We start from the raw sequence: 17,333 nt of genomic DNA, 5'->3' as shown, positions 1-17,333 counted from the left end.
TTCATCAGAATATCTCAAGGCACTTTGCAATCTTTAATTTATTTACCCTCAAAACCCCGCTGTGAAGTAGGAAAGTACTGTTATCCCAGTGGTATGGATGAGGAATTGAGGCACAGAGGATATGTCTACACACCCCGCAGAAACGAGCCTCCCAGCCCAGGTCAATGGATTTGGGCTAGTAGAATTCATGCTAGTGCTCTAAAAATAACTGGGAGATGGGCTTCAGGGCCCAAGTTCGAGCCAAAGCCACAACTTCAGAGTGCTATCTACAGTTATTTTTAGAGCACTAGTGTGAGCCCCACTAGCCCAAATCTATTGGCCCAGGCTAGGAAGCTCGCTGCCGAAGGCTGTGTAAACATAGCATTTCTAGGTAAGTGACTTGCCTGAGGTCACACAGGAAGTATGTAGCAGAGCAGAAAAGTGAACCCTACTCTCCCAAATCCTAACCTAGTGCCCTAACTGTTGGACCATCCTTCCTTCTTTCTCTTTGAACTCAATGGGACTGCATATACATGTATAAACATTTGGAGAACTGGAGTCTGTATTTGTGACTGCATTAAAAAGTTTGTCCAATCAAGCAGGAAGAGAGCTGGACTGAAAAGGCCCAGTTCTGCTGGTACTTACACTGGTGTAAATTTGGATTAAATCCATTGAATTGAATCGGACAGAACCTCAGCTAATGGAAATCCGCATAGCTCTATTTTTAAGTCAATGGAACTATGCTGATTTGTTTCAGTTGAGGTTCTGGCCAAATGAAAAGTTACCTTAAAGTAACACTGGTAAAATGAGAGGAAAATTTGGCTCATAGTGTATAACGTATAGTAATATCATTGGAACATACTAACAGCATTATTTCCATTATCATGTTTATTTGTCTTCAAACAGCAAGTTAGTCAAAGGTAAATGCAAAAAGCAGTGTGATAAGTACCATGACCATAGGAAAATTAATCAAAGACTAGACTAGGTTGGGACATAAGAAGATGGATCAAAGTAATTAAATCACCGTTAAATTATGCAATGATGGGCAAACATTTTAAAAACGTCTAGTTTACACTGTCTAATGCCCTCTCTCAACCACAGAATTTAAAAGAATAGTGATCTTTTGGCATATATCATTAGTGTCTGTTATTCAACATGCAATCTTGCTACATGAATTGCACCTGGTCTCAGTGCACAAGTTTGACTATCATCACTTCTGCAGTATAGACAGCAAATGTTTGCCCGGAAGTTTTACATTAGCACTAACTAATATAATGAGATGGTGCTGACATGTCAGGCAGTCCTGAATATCTGTTCCCCTCACTTATAAGGGCAGCACTTAAGGTATCTACAGGACACAGAGGTGTCTGCTGTAAACCTGGCTTAATTAAACATGTCAATTATTAATGAGAAAGACTGAAAATGATTCCTATATCATTCCAAACTATCCATTCATCCAGGGAGCATTAGCTGTGTGGGAGGGAAACAAGTCAAAAATTAAAAAATATTAGGGCTGTGAAGCGATTAAAAAAATTAATCGCATGATTAATCACACTGTTAAACATTAATAGAATACCGTTTATTTAAATATTTTTGGATATTTTCTACGTTTTCAAATATATTGATTTCAATTACAACACAGAATACAAAGTATACAGGGCTCACTTTATATTTATTTTTATTACAAGTATTTGCACTGTAAAAAAACAAAAAAAAAGTATTTTTCAATTCACCTAATACAAGCACTGTAGTGCAATCGCTTTACCATGAAAATTGAACTAACAAATATAGAATTATGTAAAAAAAATTGCATTAAAAAATAAAACAGTGTAAAATTTTAGAGGTTTAAGTCCACTCAGTCCTACTTCTTGTTTCAGCCAATCGCTCAGACGAACAAGTTTGTTTACATTTGCAGGAGATAATGCTGTTCGCTTCTTGTTTACAATGTCACCTGAAATTGAGAACAGGTGTTTGCATGGCTCTGTTGTAGCCGGCATCGCAAGATATTTATGTGCCAGATACACTAAAGATTTATATGTCCCTTCATGCTTCAACCACCATTCCAGGGGACATGGATCCATGCTGATGATAGGTTCTGCTCGATAACAGTCCAAAGCAGTACGGACCGATGCATGTTCATTTTCATTATCTGAGTCAGATACCACCAGCAGACGATTGTTTTTCTTTTTTGGTGGTTCGGGTTCTGTAGTTTCCGCATCAGAGTGTTGCTCTTTTAAGACTTCTGTTTAGCATATCTGGCACGTACATACCTTGCAATGCTGGCTACAAAAGTGCCAAGCAAATGCCTGTTCTCACTTTCTGGTGATGTAAATAAGAAGAGGGCAGTATTATCTCCTGTAAATGTAAACAAACTTGTTTGTCTCTTAGTGACTGGCTGAAAAAGAAGTCGGACTGAGTGAACTTGTAGGCTCTGAAGTTTTACATTGTTTTGTTTTTGAGTGCAGTTATGTAACAACAAAAGAATCTACATTTGTAAGTTGCATTTTCACAACAGAGATTGCAGTACAGTATCTGTATGAGGTGAATAGAAAAATACTGTTTCTTTTATCATTTTTACAGTGCAAATATTTATAATCAAAAATATGCACTTTGATTTCAGTTACAACACAGAATACAGTATATATGAAAATGTAGAAAAACATCCAAAATATTTTATAAATTTCAATTGGTATTCTATTGTTTAACAATGCAATTAAAACTGCGATTAATCGCAATTAATTTTTTAAAATTGTGATTAATTTTTTTAGTTAATCGCATGAGTTAACTACGAATAATCGACAGCCCTAAAAAAATATGTCTCATATTTAAGTCAATTCAGAGAGATGAGACCTTTTCTTGTCTTCTGGGTAGGCACGGAGGTAGCACTCGCATAGCATTAAAAAATACCCTAGAACATCTTATTGAAATATGTTTTTAATGCAGCTGAATGAGTGTGAACATTCATGTTGTCTAGCTAGCAATTAGAAATGTACATAGCCTTCTAGAACAGAGCCATCTGCTGGGGGAAGCTGTGTAATACAGAACTAAACAGGTCAAGGGACTACTTATTTATACTGTAATAGTTTCTTGGTAAATTTAAACACTGAGTCAGATACTCAGCTGGTGTAAATTAGCATAGCTGATCTGGGCCCAAATTTCTTAAACATATTAGGGGGCTAATAAACATAAAATAAACATTCACATTTCCCATTCATCTCAGTTACAGCCATGTACGCGTGTGCTTATCTGAATCAGAGACTGGCCCCAAGATTTTTACTGTAATATTTTGCATATAAATAGTAAATATATTTTGTACTATTAATAATAATAATTATTATTACTTGCATTCTGATAGCACCCAAAGATCTCAATCAGGATCAAGCCCCATTATGCTAGCGACTCTACAAACACGAAGTAACAGACAGTCCCTAGCCCAAAGAACAGAAGTCAGTGGAAGTTTTGGCTGAATAAGAACTGAGTAAGGGAGACAGATCCTCTGTTGCAGAATATCCTCCATGGCCCAAATTCAGTGGGTGGATCCACCTGGTAGAGTGATGTAAAGGGCCAGAGCACAGTCCAGGTTTGGGGTTACTGAATTCCAAGATCTGGCTCAAATCAGTTGTCTGTTACAATCCGCTTTTCCTTTAATATTCCTTTAATATTCCCATTCCTTTTTCTCGTTAAGAAAATAAAAAGGTTTTAAACTCAGTGCCCTATGTGTATATGTACGCACACAGTGTACAACACAGTAGACAACTACAGCAACATTCATCAGTGTCTAACATCTGGTCTTGTAGCATTTCACCACTGAGTATTTCAAGAACAAATTGCACATTCTTTCAGACCTATTTGTTTTCCATGTATTACCTCCTCATGCCTGGCAATTGCTTCTCAGAAAGTCTTGACATTTCCTTCTAATGTCTTAAAATAATATTCTTTGTGACTAACAAGCTTCAACTGTTAACCCATTGGTTATTTCTGGAGGGATTTTTTTTTTTTAGTTTTGAGCCATCTGCTAAATCATATAAAGCCCAATCATGCTCCATGACAATTTCAGTGACAGCCAGATTAGGTCCATAGTCTAACAGACAAAGGAGGATTTCCTTTATGAATACTACTATAAACTATTTATAAGATTTTTAGCCCCAAATTTTCTTGATTTCAGGCAGTCTCAGAAAATGCCTTTGCAATTATTTGTCCCTTCATACATTACTGTCTTGCAATCTCAATTTACTTAGACTTTTGAGATCTAATATAGTTTGTGAAATATTGTATCTTAATCTTAATTTAATGATTTTAATGGTCAAGTAACATTTTCCCCATATCTTCAGGTGCAAGTCTCTTTCTTAACATTCATGATATTGTATAGTATGGTTTTCCCTTGTAAGTTTTATCACTGATTGAATACAGTGATCCTATTACAGCTTTAGAAAGAGTGAATGAGACATTGCTACATTGATGGGAGATTAATAAATACAAAGGAAACACAGTTTAGCTCATTTTCTGTCATCAGGATTTGCTTGCTTGTTTTTGAATTCTGCATATTTCTATTAATTCTCCCTTCTCCAGGCTCCACCTCTTTATTTAAAAAGTTACTTTGTGTGTGTGCAAATTATGGTGCACAAATGCATGATTAGTTTATGTATCAATATGGGCTCTTGTTCTCCTGCAGTGAACAGAGGAGGAGGCAGGGTGCAGCTAGACTCTGTGGATATGTCTACACTGCTAAAAAAGACCCCAGCAGCAAGTCTTAGAGCCTGCCTGTACAGACTTGGGCTTGTCCTACAGCACAAAAAATAGCAGTGTAGATGTTCCCACTTGGTCTGGAGCTCGGGCTGGTGTCTACATTGCTATTTTTAGCCGCGTAGCAGGAGCCCCCTTCTATCCTTGCCTCACCCCTTCCCCACATATAATTGACCTTTTATTTTCAGTTTTCCCCTGAACACGTCTCTTTTCCTTTGTCTATGCCCATTGTGTCCCCTCTATAACAATTATGTATTGTGTATAACTATATTTAATTCTATAGCAGTACTGACAACCCCAAGGTTTCAAAAATAATGAATCAGGCTTCCAAATAATTATGAGATGGAGTTAAAAACCACGAGATTGTAAAAAATATTAATGTTGATGAGCTCCAGCTGCTCCTCCTTGAGCACCCTCATAGGTGTGTCTGCCTCAGTTTCCCCATTCAGAATCCCCAATAGCTCCACTTCAGGCTCTCTTGCTTGAATAACAGCTCTTGAGCCCAGTTTATTACCAGAACATAGTTCAAAAAGTCTTCAACAAAAGTCCCAAACATAGTCCATTTCCCACACTCAGTGTATATAGTGCTTAAAACCCTACTTTTCTCAGTGGGAACCACACCGCACCCGAGCAGCATTTCTGCTGGGTGTCCTTCCTTACCATACTCCAGTGTTTTCTGCCACACTTAGACTCCTTGTCAGTTTTCTTCTCTCTCTCTGCTAGGACAGCCACTCCAGCCCTTCCAGCTAGAATGGAACCCCACTTTTACCAGCAGGAACCCCTACAGCCTCTTTGCTAGGAGATCATCCTCACCAGCAGAGCATTCCTGGGTTCAGCTCTCTGGCACTAAGACATCAGCAGGTGAGCCGCTCCGCTGTTCCCCTGTCTTCATCCTCTCCAGACCTCGGCTTTGGCTCTCCAGCTTAAAAATCAGAAGGAAACTCCCTCTGTTGCTCTCTGGCCTTTAGCTCTCTCCAGCCCTGGCTCTCTAGCTTGGGGAAGTTAGCCAGCAAATGCCTATTATTATTACTGCTCTCCTATCATCTGGCTTCCCCCAAAACCACCTACAGTTTCCATCAGGAACCTTCCAGAGTCTCCCGGGCCCCTCACCTGCCTTTTTCCTGAATTGAGTCTGCACACTAGGGCAACCCTAACTCACCAGGTCTCTCACCCTCTAGGGCCCAGCTGCCCTCTTTTAAACCCAACTGGGAGGCAGCTGATGAATCACAGGTGCACTGAGTCTACTCCCTCTTAAAGAGCCAGCGTCACCCTGTGGCAGTGGGGTTCGGTTTATTTACCTTGTTGTGTCTGAGCCTTTTAAGCTGTTCTGTGCAACCATGAGACTCAAAACTTATTTTTGTTTTTAAACGAAAGCTGAGATTGTGATGTATTCACCTGACTCTAGGAGCTGGTGCTTTAAGAAAAACACCAAATATTGCAAGAGATATTGGCTCAGATCCTACTCTGTAGTTTGGCCACTTTGCTTTGCACCGCCAGCAGATTCTGGCCCTGTATACAGGATAGCTGTCCATGGAAGGACCACCCCAGGCTGGGAGGGCCATCCACTGGGGTGGGGTGTTAGTATAGTAGCTCCTACATGTCCCCACTCTATGGCTGTCAGGGTAGGGAATATGGCAGAGGTTTTCTTTCCTATATCCTATTAATCTTTGGCTGTTATATCAGTCCTTTGGGGCAACTGGCAGATAGACTGATTTAGAGTAGATGAAAGGCTGTTCTACATTATTTCAGGGAGCTGCACTGGCACACAGCTGGCCCAGAACAGCAGGAGTGCAAACGTCACCTTTGTACCCCTCTCCTGAGCTGTGCTGTGCATTTCTCAACCATAACTAAGGATCTGGGCCATTCCGTCTACTGTTATTATTAAAGCATTTGTACAGCAGGAGAGCTATGCCAAACAAATTACAGGTTACCTGTCCAAAAGAGTTTACAGTTTAAGAGCACAATATAGAACAATACAACATGAAATCAGAGTGGAACATACTTATTATAAATGTGTGATATAATTATATTTGGTATGGGGAAAAATGCGATAGCATGTATGTACATGAGTAGGCTTGGAAGGATTAGATTTTTATCAGTAAATGTTGGTAAATGTTGATATCACCACACACAAGAACATACGAATGGCCGTACTGGGTCAGACAAATGGTCCACCTAGCCCAGTACCCTCTCTTCCGAAAGGTGGTTGGTGCCAGATACTTCAGAGGTAGTGAACAGAACAGGGCAATTTATCAAATGATCTACCCCCTATCATCCATTCCCAGCTTCTGTCAGTCAGAGGTTTAAGGACACCCAGAGCATGGGGTTGCATCTTTGACCATCTTGGCTAATAGCCATTGACAGACCTATCATCCATGAACTGATCTAATTCTTTTTTTAACCCAGTTATACTTTTGGCCTCCATAATATCCCCTGGCAACCACAAGGGTGTGCATTGTGTGAAGGACTTCCTTATGTTTGTTTTAAATCTGCTGCCTATTAATTTCATTGGGTGATCCCTGATTCCTGTGTTATGTGAAGGGGTAAATAACACTTTATTCACTTTCTCTACATCATTCACAATATTGTAGACCTCTGTCATATCTCTTCTCAGTCATCTCTTTTCCAAACTGAACAGTCCTAGACTTTTAAATCTCCCATCATATACAAGCAGTTCCATACCCCTAGTCATTTTTGTTGCCCTCTGTACTTTTTTCCAATTCTAATATATCTTTTTTGAGATGGAGTGATCAGAACTGAATGCAGTATACAAGGTGTGGGTCTACCATGGATTTATACAGTGGCAATATGATGTTGTCTGTCTTACTATCTATCCCTTTCCCAATGGTTCCTGACACTCTGGGGTTTCTTTTGTACTGCTGCTGCACATTTAATAGGTGTTTTCAGAGAACTATCCATGATGACTCCAAGATCTCTTTCTTGAGTGGTAACAGCTAATTTAGACCCCATTGTTTCGTATGTATAGTTGGGATTATGTTTTCCAATGTGTATTACTTTGCATTTATCAGACCTAGTACAGACTCTGCTATTTACCTCTCTCCACTGTGAAAACTGGACGTTTATTCCTACCCTTTGTTTCCTGTCTTTTAACCAGTTACTGATCCATAAGAGGACCTTCCCTCTTATCCCATGACCTTTTACTTTGCTTAAGAGACTTTGGTGGGGATCTTGCCAATGGCTTTCTGAAAGTCCAAGTACACTACTTCTACTGGATCACCCTTTCCACAAGTTTCTTGACCCCCTCAAAGAATTCTAATATATTGGTGAGGCATGATTTCCCTTTACAAAAGCTATGTTGACTCTACCCCCGAACATATTGTGTTCATCTATGTGTCTGATAATTCTATTTTTTACTATCGTTTCAGCCAATTTGCCTGGTACTGAAGTGAGGCTTATTGGCCTGTAATTACCAGGATCACCTCTGGAGCCTTTTTTAAAAATTGGCCTCACATTAGTTATCTGCCAGTCATATGGTACAGAGGCTTAGTCATAACTTACATACCACAGTTAGCAGCTCTGCGATTTCATATTTAAATTCCTTCAGAACACTTGGGCGAATACCATCTGGTCCTGGTGACTTATTTCTGTTTAGCAATTTGTTCCAAATCATCCTCTATTGACATGTCACTTTAGGGCAGTTCCTCATATCTGTCACCTAAAAAGAATGGCTCAGGTGTGGGAATCTCCCTCACATCCTCTGCCCTGAAGACCAACGCAAAGAATTCACTTAGCTTCTCCGCAACGGCCTTTCGCACCTCGATTGTCCAGTGGCCCCACTGATTGTTTGGCAGGCTTTCTGCTTCTGCTGTACTTAAAAACTAACAGCAATTTTTGTTGTGTCTTTTACTGTTGCTCTTCTTTTTTGGCCTCCCTAATTATACTTTTACACTTGACTTGCGAGAATTTATGCTCCTTTCTATTTTCCTCAGTAGGATTTAACTTCCAATTTTTAAAGGATGTCGTTTTGTCTCTAACTGCCTCTTTTACTGTGTTGTTTTGCCATGATGGCATTTTTTTTTTTTTGGTCCTCTGTTTTTTATTTTGGTTATACAGTTAGTTTGAGCCTCTGTCATAGTGTTTTTAAAAAGTGTCCATGCAGCTTGTGACTGTTCCTTTTAATTTCTGTTTAATTGGCTTCCTCGTTTTTGTGTAGTTCTCCTATTTGAAGTTAAATGCTACTGTGCTGGGTTTCTTTGGCATTTTCCCCCATACAAGGATGTTACATTTAATTCCACTATGGTTGCTATTACTAAGAGGTTCAGCTATATTCACCTCTTGAACTAGATCCTGTGTGCCATTTAGAACTAAATCAGGAATTGCCTCTCCTCTTGTGGGCTTCAGGGTTAGCTGCTCCAAGAAGCAGTCATTAATGGTGTCTAGAAATTTTATGTCTGCATCCCATCCTGAGGTGACATGTTCCCAGTTAATATGTGAATAGTTGAAATCCCCCATTATTATTGGGTTTTCTGTCTTTGTGGTCTCTCTAATCTCCCTGAGTATTTCACAATCATAGTCACCATCCTGGTCAGGTGGTCGTCAGTATGTTCCTACTGACATAATCTTCTTATTCAAGCATGGAATTTCTATCCATAGAGATTCTATGGTATTGTTTGATTCATTTAAGATTTTCACTGTATTTGACTCTATGCTTTCTTTCACATACAGTGCCACTCCCCCACCAGTGTGACCTACTATCATGCCTACATATTTTGTACCATAGAATCATAGAACTGGAAGGGACCTTGAGAGGTCATCTAGTCCAGTCCCCTGCACTCAAGGCAGGACTAAGTGTTATCTAGACCATCCCTGACAGGTGTTTGTCCAACATGCTCTTAAAAATCCCCAATGATGGAGATTCCACAACCTCCCTAGGCAATTTATTCCAGTGCTTAACGACTCTGACAGTTAGGAAGTTTTTTCTAATGTCCAACCTAAACTGCCCTTGCTGCAATTTAAGCCCATTGCTTCTTGTCCTATCCTCAGAGGTTAAGGAGAACAATTTTTCTCCCTCCTCCTTGTAACAACTTTTATATACTTGAAAACTGTTATCATGTCGCCTCTCAGTCTTGTCTTCTCCAGACTAAACAAACCCAGTTTCTTCAATCTTCCCTCATAGGTCATGTTTTCTAGACCTTTAATCATTTTTGTCGCTCTTCTCTGGACTTTCTCCAATTTGTCCACATCTTTCCTGAAATGTGGCGCCCAGAACTGGACACAATACTCCAGTTCAGGCCTAATCAGTGCAGAGTAGAGCGGAAGAATTACTTCTCGTATCTTGCTTACAATATTCCTCCTAATACATCCCAGAATGATGTTTGCTTTTTTTGCAACAGGGTTACACTGTTGACTCATATTTAGCTTGTGATCCACTATGACCCCCAGATCCCTTTCTGCAGTAGTCCTTGCTAGGCAGTCATTTCCCATTTTGTATGTGTGCAACTGATTGTTCCTTCCTAAGTGGAGTACTTTGCATTAGTCCTTATTGAATTTCATCCTATTTACTTCAGTCCATTTCTCCAGTTTGTCAAGATCATTTTGAATTTTAATCCTATTCTCCAAAGCACTTGCAACCCCCCCCTGCTTGGTATCGTCCACAAACTTTATAAGTGTACTCTCTATGCCATTATCTAAATCATTGATGAAGATATTGAACAGAACCAGACCCAGGACCGATCCCCCCACTTGTTATGCCCTTCCAGCATGACTGTGAACCACTGGTAACTACTCTCTGGGAATGATTTTCCAACCAGTTATGCACCCTCCTTGTAGTAGCTCCATCTAGTTTGTATTTCCCTAGTTTGTTTGTTATGCGAGACAGTATCAAAAGCCTTACTAAAGTCAAGATATACCACATCTACTGCTTCCCCCCATCCACAAGGCTTGTTACCTGTCAAAGAAAGCTATCAGGTTGGTTTGCCACGATTTGTTCTTGACAAATCCATGCTGACTGTTATTTATCACCTTATTATCGTCTAGGTGTTTGCAAATTGATTGCTTAATTATTTGCTCCATTATCTTTCTGGGAACAGAAGTTAAGCTGACTGGTCTGTAATTCCCCGGGTTGTCCTTATTTCCCTTTTTCTGGATGGGCATGATATTTGCCCTTTTCCAGTCTTCTGGAATGACTCCCGTCTTCCATGACTTTTCAAAGATGATTGCTAATGGCTCAGATATCTCCTCAGTCAGCTCCTGGAGTATTCTAGGATACATTTCATCAGGCCCTGGTGATTTTCTGTTATTGTCTTTCCCCCCTCATTGAGTAACAGGCCTACTCTGTCCTGGGTCTTCCTCTTGCTTCTAATGTATTTGTAGAATGTTTTCTTGTTTCCTTTTATGTCCCTAGCTAGTTTGATCTCGCTTTGTGCCTTGGCTTTTCTAATTTTGTCCCTATATACTTGTGTTATTTGTTTATATTCATCCTTTGTAATTTGACAGAGTTTCCACTTTTCATAGGACTCTTTTTTGAGTTTTAGATCATTGAAGATCTCCTGGTTAAGCCAGGGTGGTCTCTTGCCATACTTCCTATCTTTTCTACGCAGTGGGACAGTTTACACCCACAAAACAACAAAAATATTTCCATTGATAATAATCCAAATTTACAGATGGGCAAAGTAACAAAAAATACTGCTTGAGAACTAATTAGAGTTTGATTTAAGAATATTTATTTTGTATATTTTGACATGATGGTGACAATTTGGGTTTTAACGGTTATAAAACTTTAATTTTTTTGAATCACAATGTCTTCTCTCATTAAATAATTACTGTCTGACTCACTAATGTCTGACCCCCCACATAACTTCCCACAACTGTGAAAACTTAAATAAATATAGGAAAAGGTGCTTAAAATAAACCATGGATATTATCCATTGAAATTATTTTAAAAAGTTGAATTTTGCCAAGCTTGGCAAAGGCACTATATAAAATTAGTTATGGTATTGTTTCCAGAAGGGATTAATTAAGCTGGAAGTTCATCAGGCATGCCATTTTCCATTCAATGCATGTTAGTTTATACTTGCCTTTACTGATTAGTAATGCCTCGGAGGTAAAAGCTATGTGAGCTTACATAATAGTGCTCTGCTAACACTGGAAGTATACAGTGCATCCAAATTAAGAGACAAATTAACATTAACTTTGTTCTCAGCTGTGGATAAACTGCCCTAGTCGTCTTTGTGAAAATGAATGTACATTCCAATGGGGGAAAAAAAATGTTTTCAGTTTGGAATCCCATTCCTCCTTATTACACTTGTCATTTCTCTTAGTACATCTGACTGACAGGCTCAGAGCAAGGTTTGGCAAATACGGCGGTTGAGATTTCACACCTACTTTACAGTTTTCTCTCAATAAACAAAAGGTCTCCAATAAAGTCATTTTTTATTTGAGTGAGTTTATAAGTGATCTGGAATAAACACCACTATGCAGCCAGGATATTAGACACATACATTTGTATTTCATGAACTCTTGGAAAGAGACAGAGGTAATATTTTGAGCACATAATCTAGTCTATATAATGCTTTTTTCAAAGCATTATGGACCTGATTGTCAGAGCACCCACATCTCCAGTTGAAGTTAATACAAAACACATGCTAATTTAGTGACCACATATATTCTTTCATTATTCATCATACTACAGCAAGTCTCTCCCTCAAAATATGGCAAAGAACTGTAAATTAATTGTGGTGTTTTGTATGACTTGCAAGTTACTTTCTTTCAACTGATTCGATTTAGTTTATGGTATGGTGGCTGATTCATACTAATTTGTTTAGTTTCAATAAAAAGTCATTTTTAAAAATGAAAAATATAAATTCATTTCAAAAGGTAGTTTGTAAGCAAACAATATTTCTGTGGGTTATTCTAGCAGGATGTTCCTATTGATCCAGAACTCTCTTCAGCTAAAGCGATGTTTTTCTAACCATGTTCATAAATCCATCACAAATATTAATGCATTACAGCGCTGTCTACAATAGTCTTTGCACTTACACAACAATTTAGTTACAATGAAAAGGTGGTTGTGTTGCCTCATTTAGAACACTAGATCTATTATTTTGAGCGAATCGTCGCACTCACTTACCTTGAGACAACCAGTGGTAGAATCAACATTTTCAGCATCCTCATCAATAACTCCCCGGGGAATTGGAAATAACTAATTTCCTACAAATATACGGAGAGATGTGTTTATGGTTTTGATGTGTAAGATTGTCTTTCTTCACAAAGCACCTTACAACTGCTGGTAAAACTGAATGATCTCATAAAATTGTACGATCAGTTTATATTACTTGCAACTACTGCATATCATTTCAAGTGGTACAGATGGAAGAAGTTGGGGAATTTTTTTTAAATGACTAAGGCTATGTAATTTGTTCTGATTCCGGAGAAAATAAAATAAGCTTTGCTTCACTCAGGGACACTTTGAAATATTGTGGATCTAAAAAAACAAACAAACAAAAAACAATTCTGCCTTAGCAGTACAATGAAATAGGTGCTAGGGATAATTCATTTGCCACAAACACATGTCCTAATGATCAGTAAAATCTCCATCCCCTCCAATGGTTTCTCCATATTAATGGAATTGCATTGTGCATCTGCGTGCCAAAGCAGTCGAAAATTAAATAAATAGGCCCTTTATGGGCCACTATTAATAGTTTTCGCTGGATAATCTCTTTATTCTGCATTTTGTACATTTCACTCTATGTGCATGAAGCTACTGTTTGGACATAGAAGATTTTCAACTCAGGGCCAGCAGCAGAAGATGACAAAACTGGTTTAATTATCGCATATTTTTGAAATACCATAACTTGTTTAAAATATTAAAATTTATATTCTTGGGGAAAAACATGTTCAGCAATGCATTTGTCACTGCCTGTCTGGTCTGTCAGGCTATTCTGGATAGGAAGAATTGAGCACCTACAAACAGATTAGTAGAGGTGTATTGGAAGAGAAATCCCCTGGTGAATGTAATAACTTGTGCTTTTATTAATGGGACACCCCAGTTCGGTTCTTATAAAATATACTCAGTGTGAAATAAATATCTGTAACTCTGGATATGTTAATCATAAAAAGTTCCCTAGTGTTTTAATTGGAAATACATGTTCTAATACAAATTCAAATAGAATGTACTCTGACACCAGTTCACATGCTACACTGTTTCCATTTCCATTCAGTACAATGCAGCACTTCATTCAGTTTCAGAAGCCAGTATTTTTATTCATACATGAAACATTACAATGTGCTTCTTAAGGTAGACTTGCAGTGTCTTATTGACAGTTTATCAATATATTGGATATAAAATCTATGGAAGGACCCAAAGAAAATAAGGTAGGCTCCTATCAAAATACTACCACACTAACAAATTAATTTTTATCTTGAAATACTCATCCTTGAAGTTCCATAGGTTGTTTTATCTCCTATTTTGTTACAGAACTGACATTTTCTGCCCAGTGACACGCTCATTTGTTACTGACCTGCTGAGAGAGCCGCCTGGTCCTGAGGAAGAATCCAAGAAGACATCCCACTATGACAGACAGTACTGACAGAATGAGCAAACCATTTCTTTTACAAACATCCTTGACCCGAGCCAGCATTGCATCAAAAGCCACTGCCATGCTGTCCTCAGTGCTCTTTGGAGAAGAATCAGCATCCCATGGAGAGAGACCTCACTAGCTTCCCTTGTTAGACTAGACAGCTCTAGCTCTGTATAGATCAGATCAAAGCACTTCCAGGACTGCTTAGCTGACCTGCAAGGTCACCCCTCTGCCAATAGCCACGAAGCATGCAGCTGGCATTATTGTTCCAAATTAATACCAACAATCCTATTATTGACTACATCATTAAGAACCTGGAAGAAGATTAAGGAGCTCTGGAAAATTAGAACAGAATGTAGTACTATTCCTAAAACAAGAGTGAGTCAAAACAGAGTGACACCCACATGAATGAAAAATAATATTTTCATGCATTCCTCAACCCTTGCAGCATGGTCTCCTAACATCCAAGCCTAGAAAGGAAGTAGTGAAAGTTATGTATTTAAATAGACAGAAATTATGTTTTTCATACAGTACATATACTAAAGGGCAGGGCAGATAACACTTTGAACTGGACTATCATAACAGGGCAGGGCAGGTGAGACTGAACTTCATTAACTAAAGCTGGTCTGGTTTATACTTTTAGTAAATGTGGTTAGCAAAAGGCTGGGCAAGTACAATAATAAACTGCATTAACAAACTGAATATTACTGGAGAAAAACATAAAAGGGGACTCTACAGTACTTTGCATTTTTTATCTTGGGAATGAAATGATTTCACTTTCCCCCCTTCCACTGTGTTGATTAGAGCAGGGGCCAACTTACTTTCAGAGGATTATCAGCCTAACCCACATGAATCTTTCCTTTCTTTTGGTATGTCTAATCATCCCATTCATTCAATTCAAACATAGATTTTTATGCTCTATAATGAATGTCTTGTAAAACTATACTATCACAACCATCCACTAAACTATAGCATACCATATTGTTAGTACAGTGTTTGGATCATAACTCTAGCATTCTGAAGTGTTTCTATAAACAATCTATAACACTGTACAGTATATTTGGGGGATTTATTAAGATTATATTTAGCACTCTATTATATTATAGATGAGCATACTACATACATGATCACTGTAGAAAATCCCATGACAAAATTAATAATTATGTATTCAGTAGAAAGTTTGTATGGTAAATATGGCATGGGGCCATACGCTGAATGATGAGACCAAAAAGAAATATTGAATATAAATAAATAAACTATAAGTATAGTAATGAGCAGTGAGCAGCCTCCCTCCATCTTGTGCACTGAATGAGGCAAGATCCCGGGGGAAAGTGTAATTATGTAATTAAAGACTATATCACAAAGCATATGCACAAGAAGGCCAAATTAAGGTTACACAAGCAACCTTAATTCTGGAGTAACCTAATTTTTGAGTGCTTGACTTTGCAATCTTAATATTCTTTTAACATAGATTTTTTAAAATGTAATTGTTTATGTTTTTTTAAAAAAGCAAACAGAAAAAACACACAGAAATTCTACTGTGTGGAACCATATTGATCCTCACATGGGTCACTGCAGAGCTGGAACTTAGCTCCAAAGCACACACTTTTGTCACTTGAGCTAACAGTGCAATCAATAGCAGTAGCAGGTTGTTATCTGCGATGTGGGCCAGCAACTAGAAGGGGATGTGACACACACTTTAGCAGTGGGTTTTCACAGTTATTTACCAGACAGAAGAGTAATGCTGAGACTCAGGACTCCTCGATTCATTTCAGGTTCTGGAAGAAAGTGTATCTAGTGGTTACAGACCCTTCTTTTCCTGTCCACCCACCCCTAGTATGTGTCATAACAGCCTTTCTCTTCCTCATCTCTGCCCTCACAGCCTGTCTCTGTCCTTGCCACTGCCTCTATCCCCCACAAGCTTGTCTCTGCCCATTCTGCCCCATCCTATTCCACCTCTGTCCTCCTTCCCACTGCCTGTCTCTACTCCCATCGCCCTATGGCATTCCAGTTAGGCAGCTTCCTCCTTCTCCATGCAGCCCCTGGGCACCATCAGCAGGATCACTGACAGCACAGAAAAGACAGTTTCCCTACTCTCAGTTCCTGTATCTAATGTTACAGCGACTCCTCAGTGCTTGGAGGAGCAAATGCAGAGAAAGTTGTGCGCAGACCAGGTTTTGAGCATGCCCAGTACAGACAATCACCTGAGAATTTAGCTGCCAAACTAATTAGTTTCTCCTGAGTATGTGCAAAATTCCATTATTTTTTTCCAGAGGCTTATAACTTGGCCAAATTTGGATGGATTTTTACAGGGATGGGAAAAAGGCCAATCCCCGACACAAGGGTGAATCCCCATGCCAAATTTCATGTCTCTGCTCTAAAGCCTGGAGGCACTAGAGCTCAATGAAACAGTTGTAATAATTGTTTAATATGGGCTAAAAATCCAAAATATTTCCCCCAACATCATTTTGGGAAATAGCTAAATCATTTTGCTGAAACATTAAAAAAATATTCAGCCTCAAGACAGACACCCGGCATAGAAAATTTCAGACCACATGATTAAAGTTTGGCAGAGTTATAAACAACTAAAACCAAGGTCTTATAATGGAAGATGTTGAGCAGCCTTAAATAGGCATCACTACCTGCACCACCTATCATAAAGAAAGCTACAGGGCCTGATTTTCAGAGGTGTAGATAGCACCCACACTTTCCATTGTCTTCAACTGGATTTGTGGGTGCTTAACTCCTCAGAGTATCAGGTCCACATAGGCCATCGTCAAATGATCTATGTGGAATCCAGGCTTCTCCCACTCATATTCCTGCCTGCCTACTCACCGTCCCCATGTGGGCAGGGGACTAGCTGTCACATGGCAGCTGTTCTCTCCCCCATACTGTAACTTATGAGACTGATGGCCTGTGCAGGGGAATAAGAAGGCCCTTTATACCCTCTAAATCACCTACCACATATCACAATTTGGTTCCATTATATATAGTTTGTTTGTTTTCCCTCTTTGTTTCATCCTCTAGGGTGAAATGCACCCCAGTGCAAAATTCTAGTACAAGACTTTCAAA

The 17,333-nt window shown here is 38.9% G+C and overlaps 1 protein-coding gene across 1 annotated transcript in view; it reads right to left on the bottom strand.

The window, feature by feature from the left end:
- Positions 1-15,578, bottom strand: part of SLC1A7 (solute carrier family 1 member 7) — an 87,075-nt gene extending 71,497 nt beyond the window's left edge. The window contains exons 1-2 of the mRNA XM_034780274.1: positions 14,202-15,578; positions 12,812-12,891 (exon numbers count right to left, since the gene is read on the bottom strand). Of these exons, the coding sequence (XP_034636165.1) occupies positions 12,812-12,891; positions 14,202-14,342 (221 nt within the window). The 5' untranslated portion in view covers positions 14,343-15,578. The remainder of the gene's footprint in view (positions 1-12,811; positions 12,892-14,201) is intronic.
- Between the last annotated feature and the right edge of the window lie 1,755 nt (positions 15,579-17,333).

Source organism: Trachemys scripta, chromosome 8, assembly GCF_013100865.1.
Source record: "Trachemys scripta elegans isolate TJP31775 chromosome 8, CAS_Tse_1.0, whole genome shotgun sequence".
NCBI lineage: Eukaryota > Metazoa > Chordata > Testudines > Emydidae > Trachemys > Trachemys scripta.
The sequence above is the reverse complement of the archived record's forward strand: the minus strand, read 5'-3'. Positions and strand labels throughout refer to the sequence as shown.